Genomic DNA, 18,659 nt, shown 5'->3' with positions numbered 1-18,659 from the left:
GACAGAAACGGCTTCCTCAGCTCTAATCCCAGCCGGAAAGCACTAAGCAACTCATTGTTTTTCAAGGTTACATTTGAGGAACAGAACAAACATGGCCGCTTCCCCACCTCAGTGAGACTGTGGGTCTAATGACTCCTTGGGGATGGGAGGCTGAGAAGCAACATCCTGCCTTAACCCACCCTTCCCTTGTTCTCTTTAACAGGCTTGGTGATATCCTGGGGATGGGCTAGAGTCCTTGGGTCACTCTTCAGCTGTGGGAGGAAGCTTGGATTAGTGACCCAAGCAGAGAAAAGAACCTACCCAATTTCTACATAAATAAATCTCTGGTTCAGGACCAGACCTGGTTTTGCTACTATACATCAGTGGCTTTCAGCCTTTCCAGACTATTTTCAGGAGTCTGATTTGTCTTGTGTACCCCAAGTTACACCTCACTTAAAAACTACTTGCTTACAAAATCAGACATAAAAATACAAAAGCGTCGCCGCACACTATTACTGAAAATTGCTGACTTTCTCATTGTTACTATATGATGATCAAATACACCAACTGGAATATAAATATTGTACTTACGTTTCAGTGTATAGTATATAGAGCAGTATAAACCAGTCATTGTCTGTAGGAAACTGACTTTGCTAGTGTTTTTTATGTAGCCTGTTGTAAAACTAGGCAAATATCTGGATGAGTTGATGTATGCACTGGAAGACCTCTGCGTACTCCCAGGGGTACGCGTACCCCTGGTTGAGAACCACTGCAGATCCATCAAGATGTGGTTTGATTCCTGCTTGCTGGCATGTTGGGTGCATGTTGCTTTTTCTTATCGAACGAGGGCAGTCGTGCGTGTGTATTTTAAAAATGTGATGCTGTTTGGATTGGTACCAGCCCCGTAGAGCCCTTTTCTTAGCCCTTTCCCACTCCCCCGCCCTGAGCCATCATGCGGCCAAGTACTACTATAGACCACATCAGTACTTGCTACAGCAGGGGTGGGCAAACTTTTTGGCCCTCGGGCCACATCTGGGTATGGAAATTTTATGGTGGGCCATGAATGCTCACAAAATTGGGGAGTGGGGTGCGGGAGGGGCTGAGGGCTCTGGGGTAGGGCCAGAAATGAGTAGTTCAGGGTGTGGGAGGGGGCTCCGGACTGGGGCAGGAGGTTGAGGTACGGGGCGGGGGGTGAGGGCTCCAGCTGGAGGTGTGGGCTCTGGGGTGGGACTGGGGATGAGGGATTGGGGATGCAGGAGGGTGCTCTGAGCTGGGACCAAGGGGCTCAGAGGGCAGGAGGGGGATCAGGACTAGGGCAGGGGGTTGGGGTGCAGGAAGGGGTCAGGGGTGCAGGCTCCGGGCAGTGCTTACCTCAAGCAGCTCCCAGAAGCAGCGGCATGTCCCCACTCCGGCTCCTACGCAGGGAAGCGGCCAGGCGGCACTGCACGCTGCCCCATCCACAGGCACCGCCCGTGCAGCTCCCATTGGCCATGGTTCCTGGCCAATGGGAGCTGCGGTGGCGGCGCTTGGGGCGGGGGCAGCATGTGGACCCACCTACCTGCCCCTATGCATAGGAGCTAGAGGGGGGACATGCCGCCGTTTCCGGGAGCCATGCGGAGCAGGGCAAGCCCCGGACCCCACTCCCCGGCAGGAGTTCAAGGGCTGGATTAAAACGTCTAAAGGGCAGGATGTGGCCCCCAGGCCATAGTTTGCCCACCCCTGTGCTACAGTGAGAAAACATAGCACCTGATCCTGCACCATGCACCTTAACAGGAGTTTTATCATTGCCTCAAACAGGGGGAGGACTGGACCCAAAATGTCCAGAAAACCTTAAAGCTACAATGCTAGCCCAGGCCAGATGTACACTAAGCGTGCTTCGCCAGGATAGCAACGCCAGTCTGCCACGCTGGCATACTGCTCTTATTGTGGACACCGGTTACTAGCAAAACCAGGATAGCTTATTTGAGACCCCCCACTTCCCCTCCTCTCCCCGCCCTCCAAAAGCAAATAAGTTTGTGGCAGAGGTGAAACCTTGGAAATGTGGAGATTTAAAGAGACTATTACAGCAAGATGTGCCCGACGCCTGGGCCCAGGGAATTGCTATGAAACTGTGTGTCTGTGTGAGTGAAGGATTGTATTCTAGCTGAGTTTCCCCCAGGCATTAATATCAGTGGGAGGCTAATTACTGTAAATCCCAGGACAGGTAAATCACTCCAGAGAAGTAGCAGCCCCTGGGGGGAATTGTACAGACTGGTCAGAGCAGATTCAAGAGGCCCAGGGAGACACATAAGTTTTTGGGTAACAGCCGTGTTAGTCTGTATTTGCAAAAAGAAAAAGGAGTACTTGTGGCACCTTAGAGACTAACCAATTTATTTGAGCATAAGCTTTTGTGAGCTACAGCTCACTTCATTTGGGGACAATGTATACCTTCAAATCAGCGGCACTGCTATGGGTACCCACATGGCCACACAATATGCCAACATTTTTATGGCTGACTTAGAACACTTCCTCAGCTCTCGTCCCCTAATGCCCCACTCTACTTGCGCTATATTGGTGACATCTTCATCATCTGGACCCATGGAAAAGAAGCCCTTGAGGAATTCCACCATGATTTCAACAATTTCCATCCCACCATCAACCTCAGCCTGGTCCAGTCCACACAAGAGATCCACTTCCTGGACACTACAGTGCTAATAAACGATGGTCACATAAACACCATCCTATATCGGAAACCTACTGACCGCTATTCCTACCTACATGCCTCCAACTTTCACCCTGACCACACCACACGATCCATTGTCTACACCCAAGCTCTGCGATACAACCGCATTTGCTCCAACCCCTCAGACAGAGACAAACACCTACAAGATCTCTATCAACCATTCTTACAACTACAATACCCACCTGCAGAAGTGAAGAAACAGATTGACAGAGCCAGAAGAGTTCCCAGAAGTAACCTACTACAGGACAGGCCTAACAAAGAAAATAACAGAACGCCACTAGCCGTCACCTTCAGCCCCCAACTAAAACCCCTCCAACGCATTATTAAGGATCTACAACCTATCCTGAAGGATGACCCAACACTCTCACAAATCTTGGGAAACAGGCCAGTCCTTGCCTACAGACAGCCCCCCAACCTGAAGCAAATACTCACCAGCAACCACATACCACACAACAGAACCACTAACCCAGGAACCTATCCTTGCAACAAAGCCCGTTGCCAACTGTGCCCACATATCTATTCAGGGGACACAATCACAGGGCCTAATAACATCAGCCACACTATCAGAGGCTCGTTCACCTGCACATCCACCAATGTGATATATGCCATCATGTGCCAGCAATGCCCCTCTGCCATGTACATTGGTCAAACTGGACAGTCTCTATGTAAAAGAATAAATAGACACAAATCAGATGTCAAGAATTATAACATTCATAAACCAGTCGGAGAACACTTCAATCTCTCTGGTCACGCGATTACAGACACGAAAGTTGCGATATTACAACAAAAAAACTTCAAATCCAGACTTCAGCGAGAGACTGCTGAATTGGAATTCATTTGCAAATTGGATACAATTAACTTAGGCTTGAATAGAGATTGGGAGTGGCTAAGTCATTATGCAAGGTAACCTATTTCCCCTTGTTTTTTCCTACCCTCCCCTCCCCCAGACGTTTTTGTTAAACCCTGGATTTGTGCTGGAAATGGCCCACCTTGATTATCATACACATTGTAAGGAGAGTGGTCACTTTAGATAAGCTATTACCAACAGGAGAGTGGGTTTGTGTGTGGGGGGGGTGGGGTGTGTGAGAAAACCTGGATTTGTGCTGGAAATGGCCCAACTTGATTATCATACACATTGTAAGGAGAGTGATCACTTTAGATAAGCTATTACCAGCAGGAGAGTGGGGTGGGGGGAGGTATTTTTTCATGCTTTGTGTGTATAAAAAGATCTTCTACACTTTCCACAGTATGCATCCGATAAAGTGAGCTGTAGCTCCCGAAAGCTTGTGCTCAAATAAATTGGTTAGTCTCTAAGGTGCCACAGGTCCTCCTTTTCTTTTTACACAAGTTTTTGTGGCTAAAGGGTCAGCAGGAACTGCCTGAGTGACCCTCACTTTGATCCAAGCACTGACCTGAAGCTGGAAGCGAGAGGGCAAAGCCCTGCTGGCAGGGTTTGAAGGACTGGACCTAGAGGGCCCCTGTGGAAGAGGGTGACACCAGGTAAGCTAGCATGTGGGCAGACTGCTGCGCACAACTCTGTGGGTCAGGGATCAAACACCCCTGACTGATGTACCTATATTGTCAAAAATGTCCCAGCTGGAGCACTGAAGAAGAGCTAGGGCTTGCTATTATAACTATCCACAGAGTCACCAATATGTTATGAAAATAATGTGGAATAGGTCCGTTCTAGGGTTCAAAGTATGTGTGTTTGCGGGGGGGGGGGGTGTCTTTCTTTGTTACTTGTGGATTTTTTGTATCTATAGATCTGAGGAATTAAAATATGGTTGAGTGGTTTAGAATTGAATAGCTGTTGCAATGCTGGGTGTACGAAGCAAGAGGCGGTCTGTGGGTGTACAAGTTTATGTTTAGACTTGAGTAAAACAGTGATCCTTCCCCCTCTCTCACAGAATCAATCTCTGAACTGAGATCGCTAGTGGCTGAAGCCTGCTTAAGGAAACGCAAATCCTCTCCCACCTTTCCAGAAAATGATGGAAAACGAAGTCTTTGCATCGTTTACTTTCTACAGCACGATCTTGATTATAAAAATGTATGTTCTTGCCATCATTACAGGACAAGTGAGGCTCAGAAAGAAGGTACGTTCCAGCTTTTCTGCGCTCCAGAACTGCCTGCACTGCTTTGGGGTTTCTGTTAGCATTTCGGCAACTGCTAGTATTGAGTTTGCTCCTTTAAATAGTGGCTGGCTGATTTTACTGAGGCTTTGAAGCAAGTTGGAAACTATTTTATAGCTGCAGTAGATGAGCTTGGGGTGGTGTGTGAGTATTTCCCTCTCATCTGCAACATGTTTAGAGTAGGATTCAAAAAGATAAACAGTAATTTGCAAATCTAAAATGCCATGCAAGTGAGTTCCTTTTGGAAACAGCCTATTCGCTAACTATCAGTTTGACAGTTTGTCTGTAAGAAACTAATTTTTAAAAAGTTGTTTAAGTGAATAGCAAAAAAAAACCCAACAACCTGTGAATTATGAGTCTGCTTGTGGCATTTTAAAGGCTGAATTCCTACCTGTGTTTGTTACAGGAGGACCTAACTTCTTAGGAGGTAAACAAGTCTAGAGGGAACTTGTTTTGGGGTTGGGAAGTAGAACAGAAATATTCTCCTAGTGCATGTAGAAAAGCTGGCCTCACATGTCAACGGAAGTCAATCAAACATTAGCTCATGTTTTTTCTCCTCTTGCTAGGACATTCTGTCCTTTTTCCTTTAAAAAAAAAATCCCAACTGAACGCCCTGCAACAAAGAGAAGTCTGCTATAAATCAGTTCAAAATGTTAGTAAAATTTTTACTGGAAACTGGTCAAGCCGTGTGTGTGTGGTGTGTGTGTGTGTGTGTTAAATAACAGGCCTGTTTTTAGGACTCTTTCTCACTGTGAAAACTAGGGTGAGGACCTGGCACTTCTGTGCTGTAGCCCTGATGTATGTAACGGGGTTTGGGCTCAAACAGCAAGTTCAAGCAACTTAACCAAATGCCAGTTCAGGAAATTGTATTACAGCTCTACTTCTAAAACAAAGAAACAAAAATCCCGCAGCCCTTCCACGCAGCTGCATCTCCAGTCTGGGGTCCGTACAGCACAGCCAGAGGACAGGGCCGGGGCTGGTACCAGTACAGCTGCGCTGGAAGAGCTGCCGGTGTGGCACGTTCTGCTCCTTTCCCTGAACCGCAGGGCTCTCCTGGGAACCGCAGCAGCGAAAGGAGCAGAATGTGGGGTTGCCAGGTGGCTCCCCCCCAGCAACTCCTCCAGTGCGGCTGTACCCACCCCTAGCCCAGCCCCGAGCTCTGTCCTCCGGTGAGGCTGTGCTGCCTCCAGGCCTGTCCTCTGGTGGGGCTGTACAGACCCAGACAGGAGATACAGCTGCGTGGAAGGGCTGGGGGCAGGGCGACCCCGCGTTCTGCTCCTTTTGCTGCTGCGGTTCCCTGCTGAATGTGCCACCCCCAGGAGCATCTGATCATTCTTGTCCCTCCCAGGTGTCGCCTTTGACTTTGATTACAATCCTGGTTGCTCAGAACTGTCTTGCTCTCCCTTGCTTGGGCTCTGTTTGAAGGTGGTGTTGACATGTTGACAGTAGAAATATGTGAGTTCCTTCTCACCCTCGCATACAGCTCAGCCTTTTGAGACGATCACTTCCTCCTCCCTGAACTGCCGAACAAACGAGTGAAAAGGGGGAAATCCTGGTCCCCCTGGAGTCAGTGGGAGTTTTGCACTGTCTCCAGCGAGGCCAGGATTTCACCCCAAGTCTGGAAAACTTCAGCCCCCAAAAGCTTCAGACTATCATAGAATATCAGGGTTGGAAGGGACCTCAGGAGGTCATCTAGTCCAACCCCCTGCTGAAAGCAGGACCAATCCCAATTTTTGCCCCAGTTCCCTAAATGGCCCCCTCAAGGATTGAACTCACAACCCTGGGTTTAGCAGGCCAATGCTCAAACCACTGAGCTATCCCTCCCCCAAACTATACTATACTATACTATACTATACTGTAAGCAACTGGAAAAGGGGGTGAGAATGGAAACTCCGAGGAACAGCTGTCACCTCTGCTGGGTGCAATAAACGCTAGGGCTGAGATTCTTCCAAGTCCCACTGACTTTTGAAGATCGGGCCCCAGTACCAGTTCCGGTACAAGTTCCCACTAAGGTACTTAAACATTGTTCTGCTCCAGCTGGCTGCCCAGTGGAATTCTCAGCCCCAAGCAGGGTGTCTCGGCTCCCCAGTCAATGCAGGGGAGCATTAGGTGTCTAATGCAACTCATCTAAGCTAGACAGGAGTGAAATGCCAAGGAGGGGGCTTAGATCTCTTAAGAGCTGACGTGGTGCCCCTGGCTGACAGGTCAGAGATAGGTGCCTCCATCTTCTGGAGCTAGGCTCCAAAGCCAAGTTAGCCACTCAGATAGTCCATGCCCTAGAAGCCAACACTGCGTGTGTGTTTCTCTCATGCTCTTCCTGTCGTAGAATCATGGAATCATAGATTATCAGGGTTGGAAGCGACCTCAGGAGGTCATCTAGTCCAACCCCCTGCTCAAAGCAGGACCAATCCCCAACTAAATCAAGTTGGGGATCAATCCTTAACTAAATGCCAGTTTCCCTGTGCCCCCAGTTGTCTCTTTGTGGGATGCTGTGCTGTCCCCCACTCCCACATCCCTATTGGCGGTCTGTATCCAGCCCTCTGGCAATGGGGGTCTGACAGGGATCGGGTCTGGGGGTAGAGCACGCTGATGGGTCCCATTGGCAGGATAGGCATTCCTGTGTTTTGGCCCTGTGTGGCTTAGGCTTCAGCAAGGGCTCTGAGCAGCTTGCTCGCTGTGGGTCAACATCACGGCTTAGGCAGCATTTCAAATACTGATTGGTGGAAACGTAAACACCATGGGGATCTTGGTACCTATGGGGCTGGGTGGCAGCTGAGGGCTGTTTTGAAAATGTCAGTGGTGCCCAAAGAGGCAGATGAGGCCCCTAAATACCTCTGAGGAGCTGGGCCTGGGTCTCCAAATCCCTAAACAGCTTTGACAGTCTCAGCCAAAGAGCTGGATCCTGCGAATGCTTGTCAGAGCATGTGACTGAATTAATCGCGCACAGGGGACTTGGCAGGACTGGGTCCCAAGACTCTGCGTAAAAGCTGCACATTTAATGAGGAACAGAAAGGGATCACCTCCTACATGCTAGGAGCAGCACAGGGAGCTGGCCTTGCCATGGGAACATTAACTCCCCGTTTCCTGGCTCCCTTTTCGCTGAGCAACCTTAGCACTGTGCAGCAAACTTGATTGCACTTAGCGTCTTTGCTCTGGAGCCCTGCAAATCCGCGGCTAGCCGCTGATCAGCTGCAGATACAAATGTCCTATCTGCGCAGGGCTCTATACCTCAGACTCCCGTGAGTCTTGGTGGGAAGCATCTTCTCACGCCTCTGAGATGGCAATTCTTTCTTCCAGGCTTTCGCCAATCCAGAGGACGCCCTGAGGAACGGAGGGCTGCAGTACTTTCGAGAGGACCCAGACGTGGAGCGATGCCGCAGGCAAGTTCTGTACTGTGAATTCCATTGGCCAGCACGTGGTGAAACGCTCCTCAGCAGTTGCTCGGTGTCATGGGAAAGGCAAAGTGTAGGGCTCATTAATTTGGCAATTACCTACGTGGATTGATCAACGGAAGCCTGAAGCAGGATCCCATCAGCTCCTTGTGCTGGGGCTAGTTAAATATGAAATGGAGGCACTGGCTCATGAAACATGGATGGATTCATGCCTGGGGTCCTAAAGCCATCAACCCCAAGGGTCCCATTATAACTGGCTCCTTAGGGTCCAGATTTTCAGAGTGTCCCAGATGACTGTGGACATGTCTTGAATTAATGCACTAAGGTTCCCCCAACACCCCCGGCTCTGCCAGACTCAAATCTTCACTAATCCCTGCACAGCTCTGACAATAGCTCAGTCCATGACTAGGAATGCTCTGGGCTCCCACACAATTCTGCCAGTGCACCTTGGTCACTGTTTCAGTCCTAGGTCTAAGAGGAGACCGTCAGTGATGTCACATTGCATGTTGGTTTTGCCTCTAATGGGTACAAACGAGGTTGAGACCGACCCCCCCCCCCCCCCCGAACCTGAGCTCACTTGTGCTCCTGGCTAGATTTGAACCCAGCTCTCCAAATGGTGGCAGGCTAGTGTATTAACCCACAGCCGCTGTATCTTCACGAGGAATTTTAAACCTGTATTAAGGAACTTGGTGTTACATGACAGCAAAACCATAGCTAAGGCCTAGTCTGCGCTACAGAGTTAGGTTGACATAAAGCAGCTTAGGGTTCAGCTTAGCGTTGCCTCCACTGGAATTTTCAGTGAGATAACTGATGGGTGACCTAACTGTAAGCATCTACACTAAAATGTCGCTCCCACCGATGTAACTCGCCCGTCACACCGACTTACTAATGCCACCTCCGCGAGAGGCAAAGAGCTTAAGTCGATGTAGTTAGGTGGATGCAGTGTCAGTGCAGACACTGTGTTGCTTACATCAACGGTGGCTGCCTTTCAGAAGCCGTCCCACAATTCCCCGCACCTTAAATCGGTGCAAGCGCTCTTGGTGAGGACACGCACCACCGACACAAGGAGCTTAGTGTGGACGTGCAAATGCGATTTAATTGCTGCAGTGGCTGTATGTTGACGTAACTTAGGTCAACTTAATTTTGTAGTGTAGGCTTGCCCTAAGCTTGTGTGTGTGTGTGTGTGTGTGTGTGTTAGCCAGGTCACTGTAAAATGCTAATGCAGACAAGGTTATGTAGTTATAATTGTGATGGGGGGGCACATGGTTTGATTTCACCTCGCTACATCAAAAGGCTCAGTAGAAATGGCCTCCACTGAAATTTTCAGTGAGATAACTGAAGGGAACGTTAAAATCCCCTTATGTTGGCAGTGAAGACGTAGCCCGAGTGAAGGCAAGGCAGGAGTAATTTTAACCCTTGCTGGCTGGTCAAAGTAAACCCCAAGTAGAGCTTAGAGACAACTGCTGTGTGTTAACTAACCCCATGTTACAAACTCTTTTCCAAGTGAAGACGAAGCCTGACTTTCCCTCGAGCCCCAGCAGCATGACGCGGGAGTAGGAGATGGCTGTGGTTAGGAGTTGTGTAAAGTGAGCCACAAAAGGACTGGAGAGAGCCCAACAGCGAGACCTGAAAGAAAACAAGCAGAGAGTCTGGAATCCCACAGCCTTATAAGGAGCCCCGGGCATTAGAGTTGGCCAAAAAGCTGCCTTTGTTTCTTTCCATTTCTCCTGCTGAAGTCTGTCTGGGAGGACGCTATGTGCTGGCATGGCTAGTGCCTGAGAGTTTATTTTTGTTGAGCTGAGGGCTGGCTCGGCAGCTTGGGTGCTGTTAACCGTCCTTTCTCCATGACCTCCAGTACGCCAGAGGAGAAACTGGTTGCATGACGCAGAAACAGAGGCAAAATGAGTTGGGTGTGGGGAGATTTATAGTTGTTTACTAATATACAGCTGGAACTGGAAAGGATTTGTAAGCAAAGGATTTGGGGGCCTGCCTTTCAGGCCTGCTGCAGTAGAAGTACAGAGCCGGAGGTGTGTGCTCTGGGGATGTGTTGCTTATGGAAGTGGGGAAATGCCCCGTAATGGTGCGGCTTTTTGTGTGAGAACAGGTTGCCCTTTAGTATCTGCCCACAGGGAGGATAAGAAACCTGCTATTCCTACCAGCTCACTGAGGAGTCTGTGATTTCAGATTTGTGTGTGTAAGAGAGACTTAACCAAATAATTGTATGCATCCATGTGGAACAATGGGGCGGGACCACACTTTTGACCTCACGCACACTGAACATGCAAGGCCATGCCACATGGAGGATGCCATTTTATACAGAAACGCACCAGGGCAGGTCAAGCCTCTGGGGTAGAGCCATACTGGTGGGGGTGGAGTACCTGCACTTAAAAAATCCAGACTGCCCCCCCACTCTGCCATTTCTCATGGAGACCACCCAGTGTGCAATGTGGCCAGACTGCCCAGGCTATGGGGAGTTGCTCTGGATTTACACTGGTGTAACCAAGAGAAGAATTTAGCCCACAGAGTTTAGCTACTGTCAGAACCATACAGCCAAGAGTAGTCTAGAATTCCCCCTTACCTGTAAGGGGTTAAGAAGCTCAAATAACCTGGTTGGCACCTGACCAAAAGAATCAATGGGGAAAGAAGATACTTTCAAATACAGGGCGGGGGGGGGGGAGGCAGCTTTGTTTGGGCTCTTTGTTTAGGGGGGTTCTCTCTTGGAACTGAGAGGGCCAGGCAGAAATCCGTCTCCTCCAAACAATCCTGAACAATTCCCTAATATTACAAAAATAGTAAGTAAGGCCAGGCAAGGCGGGTTAGGTTATCTTTTGTTTTAGCTTGTGAATTTTCCCTTTGCTAGAGGGAGGTTTATTCCTGTTTTTTGTAACTTTGAAACTAACCCTAGAGGGGAATTCTCTGTGTCCTAAATCTTTTTATTTTTCCCTGTAAAACTGCCTTCCATCTTGATTTTACAGAGGTGATGCTTTTACTTTTTGTAATAAAATTTTTCTTTTAAGAACTTGATTGATTTTCAGTGTCCCAGGGGTTTGGTCTGTGCTCACCTGTACCAATTGGTGAGGATATTATTCTCAAGCCTCCCCAGGAAGGGGTGTAGAGGTTTGGGGGGATATTTTGGGGGAATAGGAACTCCAAGTGGGCCTTTCCCTGAATCTTTGTCTAAATCACTTGGTGGTGGCAGCATACCGTCCGTCCAAGGACAAGGGATTTGTGCCTTAGGGATGTTTTTAACCTAAGCTGGTAGAAATAAGCTCAGGGGGTCTTTTGTGTGGGTCCCCACATCTGCACCCCAGAGTTCAGAGTGGGGAGGGAACCCTGACAGCTACCAAGGCAGGCTCCAGGAGAAAGTTACTGAGCAAAAGGCACTTAGGAAGCGAGAGATTTTGGCACAGAGTCACCCAGGTGAGGGTAACTGGGGAGTAGGGTTGGGCCTTTTAGCCAGCAGAATCTTCATTAAAAATAAACAGACTCAGTGGCTGCCTTCCCATGCCTGGACAGCTCGGGGCAGGAAATGGCTTGATTGAGGTGTTGGCCACGGGCTGTGGTTGTCGTGTTTACATAATATCCGCATTTATGGGTCTGGAGTGAGGATGGGGAGACAGGAAATGGTGACTGGGTTGCTTTGGCGCACGCTCCGTCTCCCTCAGAATTGGGGATGTGGTGATTGGAAGCAGCTGCCAGGCATTGAGGCCTGTCATCCAGATCCCTCTTCCCAGCATTTCTGCGTCAGTGCAGATGCTCAAAGTACCGGGCTCTCACTGTCCGTCCTCACCCCACCCTTGCCTTGGAGACCTAGGCATGCCAAGTTAGCTAATAACATGGCCAGAGGGCAGCATGGTGCAGATGAGTAGGATGCACTCCTGCTAAGGCTTGCCATGCTACAGAAAAGGCCAGCGTTGACTAGAGACTAGGATGAAACCTCTAAAATCCAGGTTTTCAAAGCCTTATTGCTTAAGGCTTATTGCTAGAGCTGGTCAAAAAAATTCCAACAGAAGAGTTTTCTGTTAGGGAAAATACTAGGGCTGACGATTAATGGCAGTCAACTCACGCGATTAACTCAAAAAAAATTAATCGCGATTAATTGCAGTTTTAATCACACTGTTAAAGAATAGAATACCGATTGAAATTTGTTAAATATTTTGGATGTTTTTCTATGTTTTCAAATATATTGATTTCAGTTACAACACAGAATACAAAATGTACAGTACTCACTCTGTTATTTTTATTACAAATATTTGCACTGTAAAATGATAAACAAAAGAAAGTATTTTTCTATTCACCTCATACAAGTACTGTAGTGCAATTTCTTTATTGTGAAAGCACAACTTACAAATGTAGGGGGTTTTGTTACATAACTGCGCTCAAAAACAAATCAATGTTTGTTTATAGCCTACAAGTCCACCCATGCCTACTTCTTGTTCAGCCAATCGCTCAGACAAACAAGTTTGTTTACATTTGCAGGAGATAATGCTGCCCGCTTCTTATTTATAATGTCACCTGAAAGTGAGAACATGCATTTGCATAGCACTGTTGTAGCCGATGTTTCAAGGTATTTACGTGTCAGATATGCTAAACAGCTGTATGCCCCTTCATGCTTCGGCCACCGTTCCAGAGGACATGCTTCCATGCTGATGACGCGTATTAAAATAATAATGCGTTAATTAAATTTGTGACTGAACTCCTTGGGGGAGAATTGTATGTCTCCTGCTCTGTGTTTTATCCGCATTCTGCCATATATTTCATGTTATAACAGTTTCTGATGATAACCCAGCACATGTTGTTCGTTATAAGAACTCTTTCGCTGCAGATTTGACAAAATACAAAGAAGGTACCAATGTGAGATTTCTAAAGGTAGCTACTGCACTCAACCCAAGGTTCAAGAATCTGAAGTGCCTTCCAAAATCTGAGAGGGACGAGGTATGGAACATGCTTTCAGAAGTCTTAAAAGAGCAATACTCGGATGCGGGAAACTACAGAACCCAAACCACCCAAAAAGAAAATCAATCTTCTGCTGGTGGCACCTGACTCAAATTATGAAAATGAACATGTGTCGGTCCGCACTGCTTTGGATAGTTATCGAGCAGAACCCCTCATTAGCATGTAAGCATTTCCGCTGGAATGGTGGTTGAAGCATGAAGGGACATATGAATCTTTAGCACATCTGGCACTTAAATATCTTGTAACGCTGGCTACAACAGTGCCATGCGAATGCATATTCTCACTTTCAGGTGACATTGTAAACAAGAAGCAGGCAGCATTATCTCCTGCAAATGTAAACAAACTTGTTTGTCTGAGCGATTGGCTGAACAACAAGTAGGACTGAGTGGACTTTTAGGCTCTAAAGTTTGACATTGTTTTATTTTTGAATGCAGTTATATTTTGTACATAATTCTACATTTATAAGTTCAACTTTCATGATAAAGAGATTGCAGTACAGTACTTGTATTAGGTGAATTGAAAAATACTATTTCTTTTGCTTTTTTACAGTGCAAATATTTTTGTAATCAAAAATAAATATAAAGTGAACACTGTACACTCTGTATTCTGTATTGTAATTGAAATCAATATATTTGAAAATGTGAAAAACATTCAAAAATATTTATATAAATAGTATTCTATTATTGTTTAACAACGTGATTAATCGCACGATTAATCGCGATTAATTTTTTTAATTGCTTGACAGCCCTAGAAAATACTGATTTGACAGAATCGGAATGTTTGTGGGAATGTGTAGGTTTTTGTGATCATTTATCAATGTTTTATTTGACTTTTGTTGTAGTATTATAGTAGTGATGTAATGTCACCTCTTGGCTCAGAACATCATGAGTCTTCATATCCTACCGTGACATAATGATGTCGGAGTGTGATATGTCAGGCTATGATGCAGGGTCCTGTTGTGATGCCGCCATGCCATGTGGTGGTGATATGCCATGTGCCATGTCTCATGTCATGCTTTAGCCCATTACATTGTGACACAATGTCCTATCTCATACAAACTGAAGCAACACACTTCAACTTTCTGTCCTGATTTGAGATTAAACCATATTTAAAATCCAGGAATTATCCATGGGATGGAAACTCCAAATTTGACCAGCTGTGCTCATTTGTATCGTGGTAGCACCTAGGAGTCCCAGTCATGGACCAAGGCCCCATTGTGCTAGGTGCTATACAGACACAGAACAAAAAGAGTCCCTGCCCCAAAGAGCTTGCAGTGTAAACAAGGGCTTGTACACTGAAATACCAGTCATCTCTGGGGGATAAGGGGAAGGAGTTATTTTAAAGCTGACATGCAATGGGACAGGGAAATGGGTTTATACTCTTCTTCTTTGATGGGAAAAAGGACAACTTTTTTCTGATTATTTTTAACACTCGCAATTTGGGTCTGGTCTACCCTCCCTTCCTGGAAGACTCTATGGATAACTAGAGACCCAGTAGGCTTTTGACTTCACAGGTACCAAGCCAGTGAAACCTGACTGAGAGAGGAAGGGTTTTGTTTTGGTCAAACTGTTCAAGGCTCTGTCCTCATTAACATGCAGGTGTTTGGGGGGCAGAGTTTAACAGGGAGAGAACTAACACGGCGCTGCTGTGCTGGCAGGATGATGAACGTCCCCAAAACCCGCAGGACTTACTGCAAGAAATGTGGCAAGCACCGGCCCCACAAAGTGACCCAGTACAAGAAGGGAAAGGACTCTCTCTATGCTCAGGGAAAGAGGAGATATGATCGGAAGCAGAGTGGTTATGGTGGTCAGACAAAGCCTATCTTCTGTAAGAAGGCCAAGACCATGAAGAAGATGGTGCTGAGGCTTGAGTGTGTGGAGCCCAACTGCAGGTCCAAAAGAGTGCTGGCCATTCAGAGGTGCAAGCACTTTGAGCTGGGAGGAGACAAGAAGAGAAAGGGCCAGGTGATCCAGTTCTAAACTCAATCTTGTTCATTGTTATGGAATCCATTAAAGTACTTGGAAAGAAAAAAACAAAACAAAACACGGGTTATCTCGCTAACAAGGCCAGCTGTAGGGCTGGCTGGGCTAGGTGAGGTCAGTCCTATAGCCCCTGTCCCTGCTGACCCCCCCCAGTACTTTAATCCTCAGTAAAACCACAGTGCCCGCTCTCCACTGTGTTTTTATACCAGGACAGCGAATGCATGTTAGTTATTCTGTAGTAAGAACACCCCTCTTTTGTTAAAGAAGACAACCGCTAAACCTCTTTTAAACACTGATGTAACGCCTGTGTCCACCAGAGAGTTGAAAGGAAGGATGATGATCTCCTGATAAGGGCTGAGAAAGCTCCCACCCCATTGCTCTAGGTCCCCTAATGAGACCTCCAGCTAAAACAACCAGGGGAAGCAGAAAAATAGAAGCAAAACCCTCTCCAGCCTCTCAGACCGATCACAAAGAAGCCAATAGCTTTTCCTTTTGCAGGTTGCCTGTCAAGGTATTTTGTAGAGACTGGCCCAAGCCTCATAACTCAGAGCTGCTTCTGAATTTCCAGCATTCCATTCCTGGTGACTGTTTGTGTTAGGATTTTTTCCCCCTGGCCCCAGTCTCTTATGGGTATTGAGCCACTCGTGGGTGACTAAGTGCATTGTCATCTCTATCACAAACCATTTAAAGGTGAATGTATCAAATGTAAGTGGTTTGCGGTATAAGCCTGGGCTTGAGAAATAAACTGCTCCTATTTCCTGTACCGTCTCCACTCCTTCTGCTGACCCTGCTTATACAACCTGTTTCAGCTCAAACAAAAGCAGCATTAAGTTAGAATTACCTGTCAAATGCAGTGGGATTTTTCAGGCTGGAAAGAGGAACCTACTGAGTGACTAAATAAACAAGGACATAGAAAACAAGGGGGAAAGCTGATCCATGGGGAAAGCTGATCCATCCTTGGGGAGTGCCCTAATTCATTCAGCAGAAGCCAGAGTTGAAGTGGAGATTATTCTATGCATGGGTTTTGGGGGTGGGGGAAGGTCTCTATGAACGAACACTGTAGGCTGGGAGCTGCAGTGTGAAGGAGGGTCGTTTCTAGTGGCTTTTGGGAGGGGGCCTGCACTAATTTTAATTTTTTGAGGCCCAATCCTATCAGGCATAGAGTACCCTCAGCTCATATCACTTCAGTAGGAGTTGAGGGCGCTCTGCACCTTATAGGATGGGGGGCTCGAAGAGAGAATGTGTTGCAAAGATCCTGTCCAGTATTCACTAAGTCCAGTGGAAAGACTCCCATGGACTTCAACTGGGAGTGGGATTGAATTTGACCGATCATGAATTTGAGCGTCATCTTAACTGTGACTATTTTATGTATAATTCGGGATAGCTGGTAGCACTGCCTATACTTAAGATTGCCCAACACTTCCCGTTAGACTCTCCCCCAGCCAAAGGAGGGGGTACAGGGGCAGAGCCAGGGAAACTTGCATCCAAAAATTAGTAAAAGCTTGGATGATCTTCAATTTCCTTTTGGCTTCTCATGGGAAATTTGGAAAAATTTACACACGTCTGTGTGCTGACATAGTGAGTATGTTTCAGCCAGGATTTTGGTTTCCCCAGCTTCTGGGAAGCATTGCTTTGTCCTTGTTTCATAAACTCTTCCATTGGGGCGGGGTAGGGGGAGTTTAGTAGGAAAAATGTGTCTTACTGTAGGCTCTAAAATCAGTCAGTCTCCCCCCCCCCTGTTTTTCATCACTAAGAACGCTTGCCTTAAAAAGATCCTGGGTAAGAAGTTAGGTGCCTAACTCCCACTGAAATCCAGCTGGAGTTGGGTACCAGGCCCCTTTGAAAATCCTGGCAACTCTTCATTTCTTCGCTCATTTGTTTCTGCTGCTTACTCCTCACCAGTAGTCCGTGGCATTCCACCTAACAGCAACCCATCCATCCCATTCTCGCGCTGTACGGATAGGCTGCCAAGGGAGAGTCCATCCAGTCCAGAAAGGCAGGGGCAGCAATATGGGCTGACTAGTGTATGGGGATGGGGTGGGAAGAAGAATTGGGCAGCTCAGTGATTGGTGGGAGGGAATGAACTCCAAGGCAGCCCCATAAGCCTGAATTGTCCTGTTCACATTTCCAGGGCCCATCGCAATGACATGGAGAACATTTTCCCCTTCCTCTTCCTTGGGGCCATCTACTCCCTGCTGGACCCCAATCTCATCGTGGCAAGGATCCACTTCCTGATCTTCTGTGTGGGGCGGATAGTTCACACCGTGGCCTACCTCCTGCGGCTGAAAGCTCCCACACGCTCGTTGGCCTACAGCGTGGCACAGCTGCCTTGCTTCTCCATGGCGCTGCAGATTCTCTTCGCGGTCATAACACACTAGTGACATGAAAGATAACCCACCAGTGCTGCAACGTGGGTTAGAAAGACACGCCTTTGCTGCTTTCCCAAGAGAAGAACTCGCTCTGCTGTGGCTTTAGTGCAGGCATCTCCCAGCTGGCCGGAGCTTAGGGCTCTGGGAAGTCTCCTCTGGGTGTGTGCCATGCCCTGTTTCCAGGAGCAGGCTGCAGAGGCGGAAGGACGTGCTCCTCACAGCTGAGTGCTGGTGCATTAAGCGCTCAGTATTGCCACAGCATCAGTACAACAGCAATAGCACTGTGGTGTCTTCCAGTCTTCTCGCTGGTGACCTGCGGGGAGGGTTCTTGCGGGAGGGAAGGAGGGAGGGAATGATGCCAAGTTAAGAACACAACGAAACCAGGAAGTGGTGAAGACTCTCTAAGTAGCCTGGCCCCATCTCTCTGGGGAGAGGAAAGGGGGAGACACTTGGTTCCCCCTCACTCCCTTTGATGGGAGTGTGTACTGTCAAGAGATATGATGTCCCATCTCCTCACTTCGGCAAGAATACCTGGTGATGTAGCGAGAAAGCTAAAGTAGGAACGAACTGAGTCTTTGTAGAAAACAAACCTCTGCCCCCAAAACCTCATTTTTACTCTTTGATTAGAGAGACCCGAGTCTCCTTGTGTTTGTTTGTTGTTTTTTAACCTCCTAAACAGGAAGGAAACAAGTTGGTGGTGCAACATCTGATATTGCCAGGCAAATCTCTGCTAGGAAGCATAACCCAAAGGGTTACATCTCTCAGAGGGTGACAATAAAAACACAGAGGGAAACAGAACTAGTGCAGGTCCTCTTTCCAAATCCAAATCACATCATCATTCCAAAGAGGCAGCTCTCCTCCGGGCCCCTGATATCAAGATTTCACTTGACTGTAAACTCCAGAGCAGACAGCTCCATTTGCTTTTGGAGTGAGAAGGTGGAGTTAGCTCCAGGCACATCAGGCCATCTCGAGACTCCATCCTAGAAAGAACATTGAGCTCAAAAGAAGGTCGGGGTGCTCAGCACTTGGCAGATCTTTGCCTTTTCTATTTCCTATAGGTACCTAGATGTTCTGTTATTTCTACATAGCTTCATATGAGATATAGGGCTGAATGAAAGACCGCAAACCTA

The 18,659-nt window shown here is 47.5% G+C and overlaps 2 protein-coding genes across 3 annotated transcripts; both read left to right on the top strand.

Annotated features, from left to right (window-relative positions):
- Positions 1–3,937: 3,937 nt before the first annotated feature.
- On the top strand, positions 3,938–18,659 carry PTGES (prostaglandin E synthase). Of its 2 annotated transcripts, none has more exons than XM_048823266.2 (4): positions 3,938–4,201; positions 4,609–4,794; positions 8,128–8,210; positions 17,292–18,659. In XM_048823266.2, the coding sequence occupies exons 2-4, from the start codon at positions 4,687–4,689 to the stop codon at positions 17,536–17,538; spliced, it is 438 nt and encodes a 145-aa protein (XP_048679223.2). In that variant the 5' UTR covers positions 3,938–4,201; positions 4,609–4,686; the 3' UTR covers positions 17,539–18,659. The 2 variants fall into 2 exon arrangements, with proteins under 2 accessions (XP_048679223.2, XP_074976551.1); XM_075120450.1 differs by lacking the exon at positions 3,938–4,201 and adding an exon at positions 4,311–4,380.
- On the top strand, positions 14,807–15,221 carry LOC125623628 (large ribosomal subunit protein eL42-like). Its single transcript, XM_048823267.2, has one exon. It carries the CDS (start codon positions 14,837–14,839, stop codon positions 15,155–15,157), a length of 321 nt encoding a protein of 106 aa, XP_048679224.1. The 5' UTR covers positions 14,807–14,836; the 3' UTR covers positions 15,158–15,221.

Source organism: Caretta caretta, chromosome 16, assembly GCF_965140235.1.
Source record: "Caretta caretta isolate rCarCar2 chromosome 16, rCarCar1.hap1, whole genome shotgun sequence".
NCBI classification, from domain to species: domain Eukaryota; kingdom Metazoa; phylum Chordata; order Testudines; family Cheloniidae; genus Caretta; species Caretta caretta.
The sequence above is the reverse complement of the archived record's forward strand: the minus strand, read 5'-3'. Positions and strand labels throughout refer to the sequence as shown.